Genomic DNA, 22,038 nt, shown 5'->3' on the forward strand with positions numbered 1-22,038 from the left:
AGAAATCAAAACATAAAACCCCTAAATACATGAAATGAAATACATAATGTAAACTACTATCTCTCCTCTACTCTAGCAATCCCTACTCTTGCAGAAAAGAAGAACCCCTTGCAAATGAAAAGGTTTTACAATAAATACATTTTGCAGCAACACTTTGGTTTCTTCCAGTGACTTTTCAGTTTTGTAACTGACTCTTGTCTCTTTGACTTCTCATCTTTTTCCTTTTGAAAACTGATATTATTATTAACTTTAAAATTAATAATGATATATCTTAACATATTTAAATTATATTTTCCAATTGACATTTAAATATGTTAAATCAAAATCTTTCTTTTGCTGGGCAGACAGAAAAATAAATATTCCTGCTAGTAAAGATGAGTCATGTTTTGAAGGGCATATCTTTTTCTTCCACCATTGGATTGAGCTCATTTTTAGATATGTTTTTCCAAACCTAACTTTATACATTCTGACTAAAGAGATCTGAGCAATAATCACCAAGTCAAAAGATATGAGCTGTTGAACACTGGTCTATATGACTATTACAAAATTAGAATTGATAAAATGAAGTTTCCAGCCACTCTTCTTTCACATGCTTTGTAACCTAGATGTCTTCAATTTTCCAGTATGTTTTTCCATACTTACCATGTTGATTCTCTACTGAATTTTGGGAGTGATTTTGTGGAATGCTTGTGGCTAAAAATTTCGATGGGAGGTCGAAAAGCGTACCGAGTTCTCAATTTTCTACTTCTTTGTTGTAGGTGAAATTTTCACATTCTAGTAACAACCACACTTTGAAAATAATTAACAATTAATAGTTATTCTTTGTTATTGTTTCACTGGTTACATAACACTCAAATTCATTCTTGGCAGAAATCTGATTTTTGTCTTCTCCCTTTTGTGGAAAACTCCAACCTGACTGCGAAAGGTGTAGCATAAAATGAATTTTCCACTTCATATATAATGTCATGTTGATGTCTAAATCTTCAAGAGATAAATCATTATTAGATTACCATTCTTTTTTTAATTAATTAAGCGCTCTTTTCCATCTCTCTATTGTTGATTTGATACTTGGTGGAAATTTCATTTTTGAGTGCAAAAAGCACACCCAATCTTCAATTTTCCACCTCCATGTAGTGGGCACAATTTTGTTGTAGATTGATTCATAAATTACTTTTCTGAAGTGATCTTGATACTAGACCCCATATATCTTCATTTTGGATTGAGATTTGCCTTTTCTCCACTCATGTAGAAAACTAAACTTTGACTGCGAAGGGCATAGTGGAAAATGAGTTTTCCACTACACTTTTCCCTTTGGTGGAAAATGAAACATTTGCTTCTCCAATGGAAAATCTAATAATGACTACGAAAGGCATAGTGGAAAATGATTTTTCCACTATGCATTTTTCCTTTGGTGGAAAATCCTAAGTCGACTACTCCATTGTGAAAATTTAAGAAGTGCTTCTCCATGGTAGAAAAATGAAATTTGACTTCGAAAAGCATAGTGCAAAATGAATTATCCACTTCTTTAAAAAAAAATTGGATTTTCACCATTTTGCTTCCACATCTACATATGTGGACTTAGAAACAATTCAATCCTTCATAGAAACTTTCTTAGAATCAAGGGATACATTAGTAGAAATTTATAATGGGTGGCAGCTTAAAAGTTTTAAGAATTGGGGTATTTTTAGTGCAGCTACACAAAAGATTCTAGATAATTGCATAATAGAAAGGTCAACCTTAAAATGGTTTACACACATCCCAAGACAAGATTCAAACATTAAATTTGTAATCCAAATTAATTACATAAGTTGGCTCAAAGTAGGAACTAGCCATAGAAAAGCTCGATCAAAGAAGGAACTGAGCATCAATAAATAACAAGTTCACTTGGCACTTGAAGGAACACTTGGCCAACACTGAATAGCTCAGCCAATACTAGATAGCTCGACCAACACTAGATAATTCAATCAACACTAATAGAATGAATAGGATAACATGACAACCAAAAAATTAACATGACTTCAAAAATGACTAAAACTCGGTCGATACTAAATAAATCGACAATTATTGGCACTCAGAAATGACATCAACTCAATAGTAATTGGCAGAATGAACACAGATGAGCAGGATAACACATCAACCCAGGATGCTCCTGCATCAACAAGTAAATTATTGATGAGACAAAGTTTAAATAAAAAGAAACCTTGGATTTATGTTGTACATTTCCTATTATATAGATTTCTCAATTGATTCACTTATTCACTTAGGTTTCTTTTTCAATGTGAAGGTTATTGAACTCCTATCATTTCTAGTAAAACGGGCATCTTTTACCAATCACTTGAACCAAGGTAAGGATAACACTGTCACCCAAAATTATGTAACTAAAATTACCACTTTTTTTCCCTTTTCTCCAAAAATGACTCCTTCCATTTCTAAGTGAGCTTCCCCTCATAAAGAGGCCCCTCTTTCTATATCTAACTATGTTTTGATGCCTTATCCTATCTACTCTAAAGCTCATTCTTTCTTTTATTTTTTAAAAATTAAAATTAGAACATCTTCCTTCAAATACATATGTATGGCTTTACCAAAAGATTTCCATTTTCCTTTAGGTGCAATATAAATGTTCATGTTGAACATATTAGAAAATGTTTAGTTGTTAAATACAATCAAATAACACATGTAGCTTACAAAATTAAATATTAGGATATTAACAAAATATAAAATTTGATATTGTTCATATGGACAAATGTTGATTCTTCAATTAAAACAACATATACTTCAATATGAAAATTCACTATTGAATATCTCAATATTTGAATGTGTGTTGCATTTCTCACATTTTTGTACATCAAAATTAAGGTTATAAAAAAAATCTCTACTTTAAAAGGTGAGTACATATACATAATTATAACTATGTGTATGTGCATACTAGGTTATCCATACCAACCATTGTCGAGGAGATATGATCCTCTACTTGAACCACATTCCTACTTTCAACCTACAACACTCAGATACATTTGAAACTACATCAATATCATTAGTGCTTGAAACATCATAATCAATGAAATTAGATCACATCGGATTCAATTTATATCATAACCAACATATATACATTTATATTTATATATTAATCAACAAGATGTTATATTCTGACATGTTATGTTATTATCAATTGCAACATCTAAATATAATGTGTTCATAATGCATCATCAAAGCATAAAATCATCACAATATATGATCGACATCAGATCATCAAGAGTTGATAATATTGAAAAGACCAAAAACACATGGTCACATTGAGTGTATCTAGAAAAAAATATTGACTAAGATTCTAAGAACTATTTTTCAAAGAATGGGCAATGATAAGGGCAAGGTGCTAAAAATTAGAGCTAGATTGCATTGGGCCAAAAAGGGTAACAAGTGCTCCAAATTATTCTTTAATAATCTCAATTATAAACATAAAAAGGAATAAATTAAGGCTATTAAGGATGACTTCGACAACCTACATATGTCTTTAAAAGAGATTACCACTTTGTTTCAATAAAATTATGTGAATCTTTTTATCGAGAAAATACATTGGCAATATGTACAAATTGTGTTGGGAGAAATACTCAAAGATCATATCCCTAAGAAATTAGAAATTGGTTATAGTTAGTTCTTTTATTATACTATTTCCATTGAAGAGACGGAACATACTTTTTTCTCCATGGCAGCTAATAAAAGTCTCGACCTTGATGGGCTTCCAATGGAGTTTTATCAAGTTATTGGCAACATGTTAAAGACAATTTTTATATAATGTATTTGTAGGACTTGAAGCTTGGTATTCTAGTCCTAGATTAATAGGGGCATTAACAACTTTATTCCTAAAGGGAAATGGGGATATAGTCACAAGATAGAATCCTATTACCTTACTCAATACTTATTATAAAATTATTGCTAACGCTATTGCTAAAAAGAATACATTTGTGACAAATAGGATTGTAAGAGTACCTAAGAAGATTAGTTTTCTTGGAGAGAGATATATTCTTGATAATCTAGTTTTTTTCATGGGAAATTATTGAATGGGCTTAAAGATCACACCAAAATGCTATCATAGACAAGCTAGATTTTGATAGATCTTAAGATAGAATGCAATGGAGCTTCAACCTCAAAATTTTGCAATAGCTTAAGTTTGTCCCTAAGCTATGTAAACATGTTGAAATTATATTTTTTGGTGCTAATGGTCAACTAAAAATTAATAATGAGATGTTTGATTCATTTCCTCTAGAAGGATCAATAAGACACAGTTGTCCTTTTTCTTTATGTTCTTGTTGATGCTCTTGGTTATTTTTTTCATAAGTAGAATCAAATAAATTCAATTAAAGGCATCTCTATTCTTGGTGATAGGGTTGTTATTAACTCACATTTTTCAAATAGTAGTATATTATTTTTTTCAAATTTATGAGGAAGAGGTTACTAATACCTTGAAAGTTCTTGAACTTTATTGCTCTATTTCTAGATCCAAGCTATTGTATCATAACACTAAAATCCTCATGACCCACATAGATGTTGTACCTCCTTGGATTCCTTCTAAATGGAGACTAATTAAACATGGATAGATCTCTCACTACTTGGGTATTTCATGTGGGATAGGTGTGTCACTGAGATGTGGAGATGGTTCCTCAATAAACTAAAAACTAAACCACTAACTTGGGACGATAAATTCCCTTCTCTGGCTGGCAGGATTTAGGTTGTGAATCACATATTTTTAACTTCTCATGTCCATTATTTTTTATGTCAAATTTCATCTAACAAAGGAATCGATGACCTTATTAAATTAGTTCATCATTTTTTTTAATTGTCCTATTGGGGTGGCAATGCTAAGCTTAAATATTCTTCTTGGATACATTGCATTCAACCAAAAACTAAAGGTGGTTTGGGTATTTTGGATACCAAAACTCAAGGAGTTTATCTAGCTACAAAATGGAAAATTCAAGAAACTAATGGAAATCAACCATGGCATCTCTCTATCACTTCTACATATTTCAAGCCACTATAAAAACAAAAAGGAAAACTATGATATGGGAAGACAAACTCTTGATAGCCCTTTTTTTTCAAATTAAAGCCTCTTGCTCATTTTAGTCTATTTGGAAAGCATAACATCAAGTTTGCAAATATTTGTATTGGAAATACTCTTTTTAACATGGTTTTAGTTTTGTATCTTCTTCCATTTGGGGGATTAGGTTGATCCAATATCATGGAATAACCTCTTATTGTATCTGTTGGTGTAAATAAGTATTTACTTATTACACTTACTTAAGTTTACTTAGGTTAATGCATTATTTAATTATTTTGCATTATTTTATTATTTTTATTTGTGAGACACTCAAGAGTTTGCACACCTTTTTGAGTTGTCATGTTGACAACACAGGAGTATGCAACTCTATTTTAGCACATGGAGTCTACAACACTATTTTGCATGTCACACCCTTGTAGGCTTATCCTCTCATCATTGCACTTACTTCCATGCTTAATGGAGGATAACCTATATCTAGTGGACATGTGCTTGGTTGTATGACACATCATGGTGCTAATTACGAGGCATTCTAGATGTATCTCAAAGGCCTTTATATACAGGCACTCCTAGTGTACTTTTACATTGCATGAATTATGGCATATTGAATACATTGTCATTCTGATCATACTCTCTGTCTTTGGTCTATTATGTGCTTGTGTTTGAGTTGTTAGTTCCTGGGTGAATTTTTCCCTTAGGAAAATTCTTACAATACCCTTTCCTAAACAAGCCCTACTTCTATTCAAGAGGGGCGTCAAATAATTTGGGGGCTTGTGGAATTTTGATTCCATGGACTGGGATAGTTGGGCAATCATACATGACAAGTTTGGGTTTGCTAATAAGTCCAAAAGATCTATTATTTTTATTAAATCTTTAGTATCATGTGATCTATCTATGAAACTTTGTGCTCCTTTGAAATGTAATTTTGTCAAAGATTTATGTTGGCTAACCAAACACCATTTTGGTTTCTTTCTGCTAAAGGAAACATATCTTGACCTCTTACATGTGTTTCCATTAAGTCATAGGCTAATTACTAGATGAGTCATAAATTTTAGGAGAACATTTGGAGAAAACTTAGCGCTCAAATATGGAGACCTAAAGTGGATGCAAATGCCCAATTTCTTGCTTGGAAATTTCTTCATTAATCCTAGTCAAAGAGAAATTAAAGTGCATGGAAAATCAACCAACTAAATGTCCATTTTTTCAATGTAATGAAACTCTTAATTATATTTTTTGGGTTTGTCAGTGGGCCAAAAGCAAGCAGTCCACTATTTTTTGATATATTATTGCTATACTTTATCATGATTTACATTGGAAAGAGGCTATTTTGGGCCCAAATCTTCAGAAGAACATCATTTTTTATTTTATGTGGTATTTTATTTTATTGAAAATATAGAAAACTAGAGGTATTTCTTTGTTTTCAAAATCATAATATTCATCTAGGAGGTTGTTAAGGAAATTGGATCTAACATAGGATTAAATGGATTGCAAATATTATTGATATTGTTTACTATTTAAGAAATCTTGAACTTGTATAATTCCTACAATGTATATACAATGAGATTACCTTATTGAATTCATAGTGTTGATGACATTTGAAATATGTAAGTGTGATAATGGTTGACTACTGGTAATCTAATGGCCATTGTAATTGATTTTTTCCCAAAAGCAATCAAACACAACATAAATATAGGTTAGAAAGGTTACCCTTCACATAGAGTCATGACTCTATGTGGTTTGGGCTATGTAGGGTCATGACCCTATTTGGACGATAACCCTTTATAATAATAATCATGCCCCCTCCCTCCCAATTATTGTAGTCGCTTGACTTAACAAATGAAAAACATACAATATACCATGCTTGACAATAATTAAATAAAATATGATATTGAGCACCAAGGCATATAACATGCTCCTCCAAACACAAGATGATTCATTGATTATAATAAGACAAAGACATTGATTCATATGTAGGAAAAAATGTTGATTATCATAAGATAATAACAACAATATAATTGAAAGTTTGATTAATTCTAATTTTGTATTTAACAAATAAGAAATTAATATAATCATAATTAAGCATGTGTGTGTGATAATGTCAATCAGAATTATATCTGACTGATGCTACATATTCAACACCCGCTCTTAGCAAGAAAGGATATAAGTAACACAATCTTCACAAAAGATGGTAATTAGGCTTATCAGTCTTCTATTTATCAATCTCATATTCTAGCATCAATTCTATGATGCCTACCAAAAAATATATGTTATATCCTAGAGGATATAAATAATCTAATTTTTGACATATTCCTAGACAACAAATGAATGTAGTCTATTAGATACACTCAAGATCTAAAGGACATCAACTTAATGTAGTCTCTATTAGGACAAGTATCATGATCTCTGGAACATTATGGGACAAATGTAGTCTATCATGATATGTATATATCATCATCTCCAACATATTATGGGACAACAATTTAATGTAGTCTACCATGATAATAGATCAAGATCCCAAGAACAACAAATATAGCATCTTCATCTCTTACACATTCAGGGAAAACCACTTAATGTAGCCTACCATGATACATTTGTTATCATATTCTCTGACACATTCTAGGACAACAACTTAATGTAGTCTATCATGATAACATGTCAAGCTATTGTTATGATTGTCACCTTACATTAATGACCTTATAAATACATCAAATGAAAGATCATCACCTTTCATGAAAAAATCCACATATGCAACATTGTAACTCTTTTAACATTTAAAATATAAATGAATATAAATTAAATTTAAAGATGAATAAGACTCAATCTTAGGAATTACAATTACATTTTAATTATACCATGTTTACCTCTAAAGTACTCTACTTTTAATTTTGCATGAGTTTTGGTAAATATTTTGATACTTTGCTCTTCAGTGATGATATATACCAACTTGATGACATTCCTATCTACTATATCTCTAATGCAATAGCAAGGAATTTCTATGTGCTTGGATCTACTATGGAAAAGTAGATTTACTAATAGTTTAATAAAACTTTGATTATCATGATGTATAACTTGGGATTCAGGACTTTCCAAATATTCCAACCAGTAACTTCCTTAACCATATTGCTTCTTGTGCTCCCATAAAGGTGGTTATGTATTCAGCTTCTATGGAACTCTGAGAAGCAACTGACTAATTCCTGCTAAACCAAGATATCATATTAGATCCAAGGTTAAAACAACATCCTATAGTACTTTTACAGTCGAAGGAACTTCCAGCCTGATCAAAATTTGAATACCCTTGAAGATAAATTTCAACATTGTCATATTGTAGACCAAGTCTAATGGTTCTACATAAGTATCTCAAAATATATCTAGCTAACATAAGGTGAATTTTCTTAGGTTTACACATGAATTGACTCGATGCATTTGTTGCATAAAAAATATCAGGATGAGTATTCACCAAATACAGTAGTGATCCAATTATCTATTTGTAGTATGTGGGATATGTAGGTTCAAATTCAAATGCATCACTTTTAATCTTAAGAAGGTTCGTCTCCATCAGTGTAGATAATGGTTTACAGTCCATCATCCAAAATTTATTCAAGATGTCAATAGTATATTTTCCTTGATTTAGGAAATTATAGTTCTCCTTTTTTGATACTTCTAGACCCATAAAATAGTGCAAAAGACCTAGATCTTTCATATCAAATTCACATGCAAGATCTTGTTTGAATTTTATAACATGAGATTATCTTCCCTTATTATTAGTAAGTTAGCAACATAGAGAACAAGTATTAACATGTCATCACTTGATACTTTGAAGTATATATTTGGATTTTCTTCATTTTTAGAGTATCCTAGTTTGGTAAGGTAACTGCCTATCCTTTCATACCATGCCCTGGGGTCTTGTTTAAGGTTGTAAAGATTTTTCTTTAGTTTATGCACATATGAATTCTTATCATGAGTGATAAAGCCTTAAGGTTGTTCTAGATATGCATATATATCAATAACACCATTTAGAAAAGTGATCTTTACATTCATTTGATGTATCTTCCATCTTTTGGATGTTGCAATGGAAATTATGTTTCTTACAAAGGTATTGAGAAATATGAGAAAAAAATTCTTCATAGTCAATTACTGCCTTTTGAGAAAAGCCTTTGGAAATGAATCTAGCTTTATATTTTTCAATGCTACCATCTGGTGCATGCTTGATATTAATAGTCTTTTAGAGGAGACAACTAATTTGTTCTTAGACATGAATGACTTCTTGTTTTCTTACTTTCTCTAAAGATTTCATCAGAGGCTACATTATTTTCTTCAATCATCTTCCTTGTCTATAGTGATCTTTTCTTGTTGTTAGGGATTTCAACATTTTCAATAGTAGATGATAAAGGTTCATGATCTTCTGAACAATTCTCCCATTGAATCTCAACATTAGGGTTTTCATCTAATTTTTTAGTTGGTTCATCGTATGATTTCTTCAATATTTTTAGAAAGCTTATATGCAACATAATCTTCATATTTAACATCTCTTTTGATCTCAATAGTTGATTGTCCTGGAATATAAACTCTATAGGCTTTAGAGGATTCTCTATAACCAAAAAATATGCCTAAGTTTTGGGAGGGTTCTAGTTTGGAGCTCTTTTCTTTAGGAACATGAATACACACAAGAAAACCAAAAATTCATAAGTGACTTAAATTTGTTTTGTTTCCTATAAAGGCTTCTTTAGGTGTTATATTCTCTAAGATTGAATGACGACATCTATTTTGGATGTATACTCTCATATTTGAGGCTTCAACCCATAATGAGGTGTGAAGATTTTAATCATGCATTGTGGGTTAGTAGCTTCAATGGTGTTTTTGTTTTTCATTTATGCCACTCCATTCTATTGTGAATTATAAGGTATTGTATACTCCATCTTAATCCTAATAGAGGTTCAAAATTCTTTAAAGTTTTTAGAAATGTATTCACCCCCATTTTTTTATTTTAGTCTTAATTTTCTTCTTGATTTGATTTTCCACTAATGTCTTAAATTATTTAAATTTCAATAATACTTTATTTGATTCTTTAAGCTTTAGAAAATAAATCTAGGTTTTCCTAGAGTAGTCATCAACAAAAATCATATGATAAAAAAAGTCCCCCTAATGAGGGTATTGACATTGGAGCACACAAATTAGTGTGAATAAGTTCTAGTATAACTTCTAATTTATGATCACTATGTGAAAAAGATCCTTTGGAATTCTTTTCTAAGGAACATCCTTTGTAGGTTCCAATATGTTCAAATTTTAGATTTGATAATCCTATTACAATTTTTCAATAGAGGGAAGCACACAAAAATAGAGATTTCCTAATCTTCTATGCCAAATTTTATTAGCTTTGGAAACTTCATGATTTTGTGCTTGATTTTGAGCATTATATAATTTATGTAAACTTCCATCTCTAAACCCTATAATGATTACATTCTTGATGTTAGAATTTTTAGTCCAAGATAGAACTTTATCATCCTAAAAGGTTACATGATATCCTCAGTCTTCTAGGCCAAAAATTGAGACCAAATTTCCTTTGATGCCTAGTACAAATAGAACATCTTTTAAGTGTAGCCTAGTAACTCCAATTTTTAATTGTATTGAGTAAGTCCCAATTCCTTTCACTGGGTGGGTGGAGTGATCCCCTATTATGACTTCTTTAGTTGTGTGTCCTTCAAAGGTTTCAAATCGACCTTTGAATCTGATAATGTAATGAGATGCTCCACTATCAATTATCCAAGTATTCTTATTTGTGTTTAGTTCACTTGATAGGGATAAGAAGCATACTAAATTTTCAACTTCCTTGAGTTCAACTATAGAGTCTTGAGGTTTCTTCCTTTCTAAGCAGTGTTGTGGTTCCACAACACATGCCCCATTTCGATCAGAAATGGGGACCCCCAACTTTATTTTTTTCGGTTAATTGGAACCCTAGTCTAGGGATCTGGTCCTTTTAGGTTTTATCTTAGTGTTTTGGGTCATGTTAGGGTCCTAGTTCAAATATTTTGATCCCAAAATATAGTTCAGAGGAGCAAAGAGCCTTTTTGAATGATAAAAAGGTGTACCAGAGCACCTAAGTAGGTACGCTAATGCACCAAATTGTTGGAGAAGGATTTTTTTACTGTAGCTACAGACCTCCATGGCATTCAAAGATTGGGGGCCTATAAAGCTCCCCTTCCTCCATCCTTACCTTACGCTCATTTTCGCACCCTCTGAGTTGAATGTCACAGCTCCACACTAGATCAGGTGTGCTTCCCCACATCTCCCCACCTACGCAAAGCACAAGCAAATAAAAATGTTAATAACACCAAGAAAGGTTGCACTAATGCACACACTTTTTCTTCTCAAAATGTAAAAAACACTTTTAAAACCTAAAAAACAAACACTAAAACACCTTTTTGAAGGTGCACACTAGCACAAATACAAAGCAAAAGCACCTAAGTCAATAACATGGGTTGCACATCAGCACACCCCATGAGGTGTGTTGATGTGCAACACATAATAAAATGTGCAAACAAAAAATGGTGCATCAGGTGCACCCATCTAGTGTGCCTGCTGCACTCATTTTTTGCAATTTAGGGATAGTTTGGGTTCTAAGGTGTTTTTAGGCAATCCAATTTTAGGGTTTTGATCGTGTCATTAATAAGGTATCATTAATTTATTTTTTCCTCAATTCTAAACTAATGGATTCCTTTTTGTGCAAATTCAATGGCAGCGTCGACATCTTCCTTTGGGGAGAAAATGGCACCAAAACCTACAGTGTTTATGTTCTAAGGCATTCCAACAAAATCCAAGTTTCAAGATGACGATTCGGAGATCAGAGATACAAATTTGGGACATATAAACTTGGGGGAATTCTTGAAGATTTGTGACAAATCGATTGAGAGGTTCCAGATGATCTTTGCACTCATTCGATTGGGACTTGTCAATGCAACATCACATCTGGTGTCCATGCAATCTTCAGAACTCATTATGACACTTGTAGAACACTTTGACCCAGAGGAGTGGCTTGTGAAGAGCATAACGGGAGAGATTTTTCTTGATCTCTGACCAAAAAATATTGAGAAAGTGTTCCATCTCCCAAGGGCAGATCAATTCATTAGGTTAACCTATGTGTAGGCAGAAAGGTGGTATCAGGAACATATTGAGGAAGCCTCTGAGATCATCCAATCTTCGTACCTTATTGAGAAGACTCCTCTAGAAAAGAAAATCAGCAAAGTGGACATGACCTGAGGATGCATGAAAGAAGACATTGGATACTCAATCATAGTTTTGAGTAGGGTCATGGGTTTGCGAGCAACTGGGCATTTGAATATCTTCATGGTGCACTTTATTGAAACAATAAGCAAAGTAGAGATGCCACTAGATTGGGCCTCCACTCTTAGCAAGAATTTGCATGAACAATTGGTGTCAAAAAGAACAAAAGGAAATTCTACATGACATCATATTTGGTGTACCTGTTGGTTGCAAGAGCAATAGACTATCCAAGGCTTTACAAGAGGGGTAGCATGCAAGATGCTAACGCATGGTCGTACATTGTGTACCCTTAGCTAGTAAAGAAGAGGCTTTCAAAGAAAATGAAGGAATATAGAATTGTTAATGATGCTTTCATATTACTATAATCTAATTCATAGAAGGAGATTATGTGAAGAGATTGTCAGATGATGTAGTGGCACAAATTTTGTTGGTCGGGGCTTATTATATTCAGTTCAGGACATTCACATATTTTAGGGTGGTAGGTACAACTGTTAACTCCAAGAAGCTCCCAAGGTATCCCAGTGATAGACTTGTTCTCCTAAAGATCTCCTAACAACTCTTGTCTTCATATGATAGAGTTAGAAGGCAACATAAAACATGTTGGAGGTGGCCTATGATGATAGGACCTTTCCAAGTGGACCAATATCAAGATATCTCTTCTTTTGAGTGTGAGTGGGATCAATATCCCTTGGAAGAGTACAATTCTCCATGGCCTTGTTTTGATAATATTGGGAGAGTACAATATTTGGCAGGAAAAGCATTCCAACATGAAGAAGCCATAGAAGATCATTGGATAAATACAATAAATGACTATGATATCCAAATAACGGATTATTGTAGGATGACTTTCTATCTAGCAGAAAAGGCCTTGAAAATAAAGATTATGTTGAAGATATTATAGCAAAATTTAGAGGAGTTACTTGGTCCTCTTTTCAACAGGGATAAGATTGGTGAAAGGCCCATTATGAATGTTGAGGTTGACAGAGAAGAGAATTTTGATATCAACCATAGGGCGAGGCACGACATAAAAATGATGCAAGATTGGATCAAGAAACCATTTAAGCTTGATCCAATTCCTGAAACGGTTATCTTTCATGCACAAGCCCATCCAACCAAAGGTAGAGGGAAAATTGTCATCATCCCTACCTTTTTAGCTTAGTCACCAGTAAGGCCAAAAATGGTACACCAAATTGACAGGCCGGTTATTTATTACAGAGCTCAAAAGGGCAAAGGAAGAGGCAAGAGAAAGAGAAGTTCTCCTCAGAGAGTCAAACCTGAAGAGGGATAAATCTGGGCACCTCCATAGCAAGGAGAGGAAAATATACAAGGGTTGGAGAATGTAGAGACTACACATGCCCCAGAGGATCCCCTAGTACTGCCAAATACACCGAGAAAGAAGAAAGAGAAACTAAGATTCAAGAGGTCTCTCCACCTCAGCAAACAAAACATGCATCTCCTTCAGCACCAAAAAGAAGAAAGATTAAGATTCTAGTGAAAAGGAGACAAAAGGTGATTAAGAAAGTGATCCCTTTTCCATCCATCCCTAAACCCATCCTGGAAGAGGAAGAAGAAGAAGATGATGAGGATGAAGAAGATAATTTACCCTTGAGTCAAAGGACTCAACTAGCTAGGGCTACATACCATCTATCCTGGATGAGCCTCTGCAAACCACTACATCAGAGGATGAGATGCAACAATGGATAGATGAATAGTATGTAGAGGGAACTGATGTCTTTAAGATGTTAGATTTTGACTTTATGCTCATAGGTACTGAGTTGGTTGGGGATAAGATTAGAGACATATTAACCAATCAACCTCAAGAGGAGGATTGGACTTAGATTCCCCCATAATCACAAGGACCTAAGATAGTCTCAGAATCTTAGCTACAAGTCACATTGTGCATTGACAAGGGATCAGCCACCTCTTTGCATCTTAATACAAAAATTGAACAGGTCCAGTTAGAACCCAAAGAAGATCCACAACAAGTATCCACCAATGAAGTGTCAAAAGTGGGGAAAATAGGTAAACAATCTCAACAAACTTCCCAGGACATAGAGGTGAGAATTGTGGGCTCCATAGATACATGGACTATGGATGAAGAGCCATCACAAAGGGAGAAGACCCCAGAGAGGAGTGATAAGGGAAAGGGTATAGCTGAACAAACTCCTTCATCCTCTAAAGGAAAGTCCTTAGCACAACTTGTTCCAAGGTGGATTTGAAACGAAGTGATCAGGAACAAGAAGCAATAGTTTACTACTGAGGAGGAGGATAGGATGGAATTAATAGAAGTACTAAGGAAGGCTAATTCACTTGCTAAGGATGCAAGAGCATTAGCTTTCATTATGAGTGATCAGAATCAAGACCTTTTTGCTCATGTGGCTATCTCTCCTCTAGAATCAAATGTTGAAGAACTGACTCCTAGGGGTTATCAGATCCAAGAAGTTTTGCTTGGGAGGCCAACCTTGGAAATTGCAAAGCTGATGGTCATTACTGAGATGAAGGAAGTTTTTAGGAGCCTGGAACAAGATGGGGTAGAATTGATAACACTTCAGCAGCATAATGAAATCCTTAAGGAATATTTGAGCGAAGTTGTTGGCCCTTTGGATTCCACTAACCTCGAGGAGACTCTAAATGTAGCAATTCAAAGAAGGGATAGGAGAGCCATGCAATTGGACTCATTTTTTAATGCCTGTTATCAATGGTAGGAAAGTTTTGAGGAGAAAGGCATACTCATCATCCAAGGGAATCTTTAGCTACTACATGTCGTACAGGAGAATGTAGATAAAACGGTAGCAATTTTGAATCAAGATTTTGATCTGATGGATGAAATACATACCTGGGGAAAGGATCTATAGGTATTACAAGTGATAAAAGGCCAAAGGTATTGGATGCTCATGGATGTATATATAGCAAAGGAACTAGATTTAATAGATGATCGGATAGAGAAGATAGCAAATAGTAATAAAGTAATAGAATCATTACACACAAAGATCCACAAGCTCAAGAACCAAGCCCAAGAAATTTTTTTGGAACCTAAGAGACATTATAGTGATGCATGTCTATACATTTTTGAGGATGATGCATGAGAGAAATTAATGCCTGTAGAGGTGGTAGTTGAGAGATTCTGGAAGACTTTTGATGAAGTTTCCAATGGTGAGGATATCCAACAAGCATTTAGGATAGAAGAAGCTTTGCTAGAGCTTGATGCAAAACTCAAGGATTTTGTAGAAACCCATATAGAGGTGGACAACTATAGGCAAGAAGTAGAGGATAAGTACAATGCCCTAGATTTACTAGATGTGGCGTAGGTCACTAAGATAATAGAGAAATTCATGGGCAAGCACCCAGACATAACTTTGGTATAAAGGGGAACAAAACCCAGAAGCCAAAATTTCAATTTTGCCACTTGGTAAAATTTTGCATTTCTTAACCTTAGAGGTGCACTGCTGCACTGGTGTGCTTTTTGCAACAATATTTTGGAAGAATTTTGAATAAGGTAGAGGTGAGCTAGTGCACCAGGTGCACTTCTTTCGAGGTGCACCGACAGTTAACTACCAGTTCCAAAATTAGAGCTTTCCATGCATCGAAAACACGTTTTGACAATAGTTTAACTCTGATAGACATCTAGTAAAGGTTGAGCTTCTATTTTTAGCACTTCCAGACACTTCTACATTAACTAAAGACTATCATCTTCTTATTCTCTCATGATTTATTTGTTTTATGACATGTAAAGGCTCATGCATCCAATTAATGATATAAAAATGGATGAAGTCCTATTAAGCACCAGTTAGATAGTTAGTTTGTATATAATTAGCTTATTTTATTAAATTAGAAGCATATGATTGCATGAAGATATCTCTCACTCTCAACACAAATTGAGGAGAGGTTTTCTTACAAATATAGGATTGTAATATGTAATCAGGGCCGCCATTATTTTGCAATAATTGTATGCTTTTGGTGCTCGCATTTGGAGTGTAGTGATTCTTGCCTAAGTGTATCATATTTTTGTGAATGTATGTTCATGGAATTGTGATTGAGCCAAAAGTTTATTGTGTTATTTCTAGTTTTGCGATCTTTTAGTTTTGGTGTTTGGTATGGTTCTGCAAATTCTGCTAACATATCTAGTTGGAGAAGAGATCATCCATTTTGTTCTTGCATAACTTTTTGTCTCGCATGAGCACACTTTCTGTGGTCCTATGATTTGATGAAAAGTGAAAAATCTTACGATTGCTAACTTCTCGTCAATGATTGGATTAGTGGAATTAAGGAAGTGTTGCTCCTATTTTCATTGGTTACCCATCGATTTCTTCAAAGGTTTAACTCGTAGATGCATTATTTTCGTAGCTTATGTCTATTAGGATTTTATTTCCATGTTATTTTAATTTTCTTGTAACCCTATCCTCATTATTTGCTTTACTAACCTCTTGTTAAATTAGGAATTCATATAGTTGCATTGTTAGATTGCATTAATTGAAAAACAGAAAAAATACAAAAATATAGTTCTTTTGTGTGTTATTTTGAAGTAGCGAACATATTCAATATCTTATCCGAAGTCATTCGAACCAAAAAAGGCGTCCTCATGAACACTCACATTTATCTTCAACTGAGTGGATTCTAGTAGGTTGCAAGATCGCCTGGAACATTGGAGTTGGTCCCGAAGATTGACTTTTCAAGAGAGGAGTTTGAAAGGATTCCTGCCATTATGTATTGTGCAAAATGACAGCTTAAAAAGTAGTACTTGTGAGTGTCCAAACTTATCGTACTTGTAGTATTGTATTTTAGACGAGTCTATGTTCTTGTAGGTTTGATTATTCTTCCCTCGTTTCCATTTGAAATTTAATTTCTTTCCTTTATTATTTGTGTTTGCATGTAGGGCTAAGGCTCTTCTTGGAAATCATTTTTTAGACTATTTTTCGGTGCTCTCACATGCATGAAGGCACCAAAGGCAAATTAATGACTAGTAAGCACTATGATAGAATCAAGTACTAGCTACTTCAACTTTACAATCATAAAACTATATGCTTAAAACAACTTCAAAATATGCTAAAGTTTAGACTATGATATAGTATTGTAAGATCTTTTTACTCTCTTTTTGTTGTTGTTGTTACCTTATATGCACAACTAGTGGTTTCCTCATATACTATTACGATTTCTTCTCATTCTTAGCAGGAGTTGTTATTGCAAAATGTCTTATATGTTCTATTCATTACTGGATTGTTGGATGTAATCCAATAATTATGGAGCTTTAAATATTTTTAGCTTCTCTCTATTATTCCTTGTATTGTTATTTGCATTCTTTCAATACCAAAAAAATGACAATAAACACAACAACACAAGTCAAAGAATTTCACTAGATGTGGAAGTTAGAGAAAGAATATGTACAAGGTAAAGAAATAAACATATGCTCACTCGTGCATATTAATAGTCCAAACAAAATGTATAGGATAACAATGAATAACAATGAATGCATATTTGTTGTCAAAGAGCATATATCAAATTGTAGAATTGTAAATAGTGACTAATGTGAATGATACCATGATTGGAAAACTTGATGAACAATTCCTTGATTACACCAAGAAGTATTCAAATTGTATTTCACTATTTGTAATTCTGACACAATTAAACAATGTATGGTGGCCAAACTTGCATTGATTGTGGCAATTATGATGTATTGTACTATGTACAACTTTGTAAATTTAGGTTCATTGTAAAAAAAAATTCAAAGACGTTTCCATACTCTTACATGTTATGTAGTTTTCTCCAAAATAAGACTAACTTAGCTTAGAATAATCTTTGTAAAATAACTTCTATTCTAGTACAAAATTTAATCTTTTAGTCTTATTTATTTAGAAATTGGTGTGTCAAATGTTAACTATAATTTTTATCTAATTCTTTTTAATCATGTAAATATTTCTGATTGAAGAAGTTCAAAGAGGTAAAATTTTGTATGAATTAATCTTATGAATTAGCTCTCCTAAATATTTGTCATACCTCTCCCCCAAAAATTGTTGGGTAGCTTCAATATGTGTTAAGTAATCATTTTTTAAAGTTTTTGAATTTAGATATGTTGCAAAGTGCACTTTTTAACTTAGTTTTTTGGTTTTTCTAATTCTCGATTATTAAATTTAAATAATATGGAAGTTTATAATTGTTGGAATACAAAATTAGGTAAATGTGTTGTGCTTTTCTTTAAAAAGGTACAAGGATCTTTTGTTTGGAGATACTTTCATCTTAACTGCTACAACAATTAAATTCTATTAAGATAAATTATAAAGTTGAGATTTTAAGAGCAAAAGTTGTTGACAAATTTTTTTATTTATTTGATTGAATCTTTAGATATTTCAATCTTTCTCCAATAGGTAAATTGTTGTGTAAGATTTCCCATTCTAGAATTTGTGCATTAGTCTCAACTCTAGATCTCCATATCTGAATGCTTAAACTTCTTCATCTCTTCTCTCTAAGGACCTGTTTGGTTGCAAGCATAGGAATTGGAAATTAGAATTGAAAATGGGATTGGGAATAGGAATGAATAATGGGAATCAGAAATGGAAATCTCGATCTCGTTTGGTGCACCAGGAATTTGATAGAGAATATGTAAATCCCTTGTTTGGTTGTACAAAACTGGAATTAAAATAGGGTTGGGTTTAAACAGTTTACCCAACAAAGTTCTGAAATCATTTTATTCTTGCAATAGGGATCATAGTGGTAAAGGTACAATTAATTCACAGAAACCCATCATGCTAAAGTAAAACTTGGCTGATACATGCATTTATAATGTATGTTAGCTATTGAATTTGGTGCTTACCCCAATTTGATAAAATGCAATCTCTATCTGCTTGATGTTGTGGTCGAGCTAGGCCTTCTTCTGGAGGGGCTCTTCATCATTGAGGAAGAGGACGTCAAAGTCGACCTTGAAGGAGATGATGGAGGAGGTAATGTTAGCGAATTGGTCCATGATGAGCATCTTTGTGCCCTTGTACTTGAACATGACAAGCATGATGGGCAAGGAGGACAAGGAGAAGAGGTTGATCATCCACTCCAAGCTACCCCGCCTACTCACCTTTTCCCACAGTCCCACCAACACTATGATCTTCTGCAGGTTGTCCACCGACACATGCTCATCTTGAACGAGTTGTTGCTCAATATGAAGTGAAATGACAACAATGCTACCACAAATTAGGCCATGAACTAGTCTATGATTGAGCACTGCTCAGGGCTAAAGATCTTCCACCATTTCACTAACTTGTACACTAGTATCATCGCCAAATGTAGTGGCACAACCGTCATCATCACATGATACAAGTCCCTCGACATTATCATTTTTTGAAATCAAACCCACCGCCACCATTACTAGTACCAAATAGTTGTTACACATAACTATAGACTTGACGAAAATATTAATTTTGGAAAAATAAGATTGAGAATAGGAATAACCATTCTAATAACAGGTATTTTTGGGAATGGATAAAAGCTCATTTTGGGGTAAAATGAGAATACATAATCCTATTCCCCATTCCAATTTTGTGCACCAAAGGAAGAATAAAAATCATATTCTAATTTTCAATGACTATTTCAATTGTATTCCAGCAACCAAATGGGCCCTAAATGAAATGGAGGGCAATAAGCTCTTGCGTTCATGGTTTAAGTGGAAAAGAATCTCTTTCGGACATTGCTCTACATAAAAATATAATTATTGATCATGTGAGCAAAACCATTTTACTTAGCTATGTTTTCTAATAGTATTGTGCATCGTGAAATTAAAATGCTATAATTTACAATGACATTATATTATAACTCATTTGTATGTGCTTTCAACTAAAGACAAATAATACCAACAAATTTTTTTGAAAAATTGAACAAAATCAAATACCGACTCTTACATTTGTAATGTCAAATGTTCTAAATCAACATTGGAAGTTTTTGAAATTTCAAATGTAACTCTTAATTTAAAATGAATGTAATTAATTTCATGATTTACCTAAAAGCTTATGGATACCTGAACCGGAAAACAAAAGTATTGATGCAAGGAAAAAGGAGGGAAAAAAAGGGACGCGTGTAACTTCGGAAATAACAAAACTTTGAGATGTCTCTAGAATAAGCAAACTCTCCAGATATATGATGGATGCTTCCAGAGCTTTCGTGTAACGTCTTCCCTATACACATGTACCGCATTCCACCCTCTATTTATGCACTCCACCATACCTCTTCCAAACAGTCGAGAAAAGTTTCGCAGCCATTGTCAATAGAAAGCTCTGTATTGTGTCATTCGCCGCCATTACAAGAGAGAAATTTTGTGATTTGTGAAAATGAACAATCTGGCAAGTGATATGCACAAGATTTTGAACATGACAGAGGAGGAGGAGAACAAGCTTCAAAGGCCTGCTCGCAGATATGTGAGGGACACTAGGGCAATGTTCAGGACTTCTGCAGATATATTGGAGGCTCCTACCTCTTACATCTTTGTTCTTGATATGCCAGGCCTGGAGAGCAATCAAATCAAGGTAAAATAATCCGATCTTAAATAATTCCCAAATCTTGATGTTTTTGTTCTGAGCCTAATCTAGGGTTTCAAGGTCTGATCTGATTGTTTCCTTTGCTTCAGGTTAAAGTAGAGAACAATCTTCTTCATATAGCAGGTAAGATTAAGAAGAAGCAGAGGCAGCTCGGTCCGGAGATCAAAATAATCAGACTGGAGCGGCGTAGGGCGAGATTTATGAGGAAATTTACCCTGCCTGGAGATGCAAATGCGGAGGATATTAAGGCGACTTATAAGGATGGAGTTTTGACTGTTACTGTTGCTAAGCGCGTCGCTTCTGAGGGGGAAAAGCCTAAGACTCTTACAATACCGATTTCTTAGACGCTTTTTGTTTCCCTCAATATATGTGTGTCACAGAAATAATTAGATCGTCTTTGTATGGCAGTAGGCAGAGAATGTTTGTATATCGCGAACCTGGTGAAATCCGTATGTGAAAATTTTATAAGTGATAGAAATTTAGATTGGATTTTCCAATTTATGTGATGTCATTGCATTTGGCATATTGCTCATATTACATGAATTTTATATAAACCAATATTCTGTTATTTGTATGATTATTGTGGCCTGTGGAATGGTTGTGTATGTCTGAGAGTGTTCTTCAGATCATGTGGGAAAATGTAATACGAGTGTGAAATGTTGCAGAAGGCTTCTGTTTCATTTGATAATAAAATGAAATTTAATGGAAATGTTACAGAGAACTTTTTAGATAGTGTCGTAATAAATCGTAGTACGAAAAAAGTTGACTGCTGTTTTCAGTTTAGATAAGTGATTTTCTTCCCCTGAACAACTCAGATCAGAGAGAAAAACAGGGTTGCTATGTCAAACCAAAGAAGTTGCAGCAGCTAAATTTACGGAAAAACCGAACTGTTTGCAATTGAACAAACCTGAACCAGAAGCAGCAACCTAGAAACTTCGATTTGTAGATTTGTTATCTTGCCATTCCCTGTCGAGATTAACACGATCTAGTCAGTGAAGAGCGGAATTCCTCTCTCTAAAGATAGGGAGCTCATAGTAATTTAAGTATGAGAAGTGATGGTCGTTGCGTCATTAAGATCAAAATTCTATCAAAATCCTAAACCCATGGTAGTTTAGCATGCAGATGGGGTGAGCGAGAAAGAATTAAGCTACGAGGTTTTTCGCATAGCTTGAAGGATGAATAACTGCGGGGACGAAA

General features: G+C 33.7%; 1 protein-coding gene across 1 annotated transcript; it reads left to right on the forward strand.

Moving 5' to 3' along the window:
* The first annotated feature begins 20,471 nt into the window (after positions 1-20,471).
* Positions 20,472-21,409, forward strand: LOC149534586 (17.9 kDa class II heat shock protein-like). Its single transcript, XM_089806532.1, has 2 exons — positions 20,472-20,829; positions 20,931-21,409. Exons 1-2 carry the CDS (start codon positions 20,635-20,637, stop codon positions 21,183-21,185), a joined length of 450 nt encoding a protein of 149 aa, XP_089662658.1. The 5' UTR covers positions 20,472-20,634; the 3' UTR covers positions 21,186-21,409.
* Positions 21,410-22,038: the final 629 nt, after the last annotated feature.

Source organism: Cupressus sempervirens, chromosome 10 (assembly GCF_028749045.1).
Source record: "Cupressus sempervirens isolate cs-2001-9-10 chromosome 10, ASM2874904v1, whole genome shotgun sequence".
Taxonomy (NCBI): Eukaryota; Viridiplantae; Streptophyta; class Pinopsida; order Cupressales; family Cupressaceae; genus Cupressus; species Cupressus sempervirens.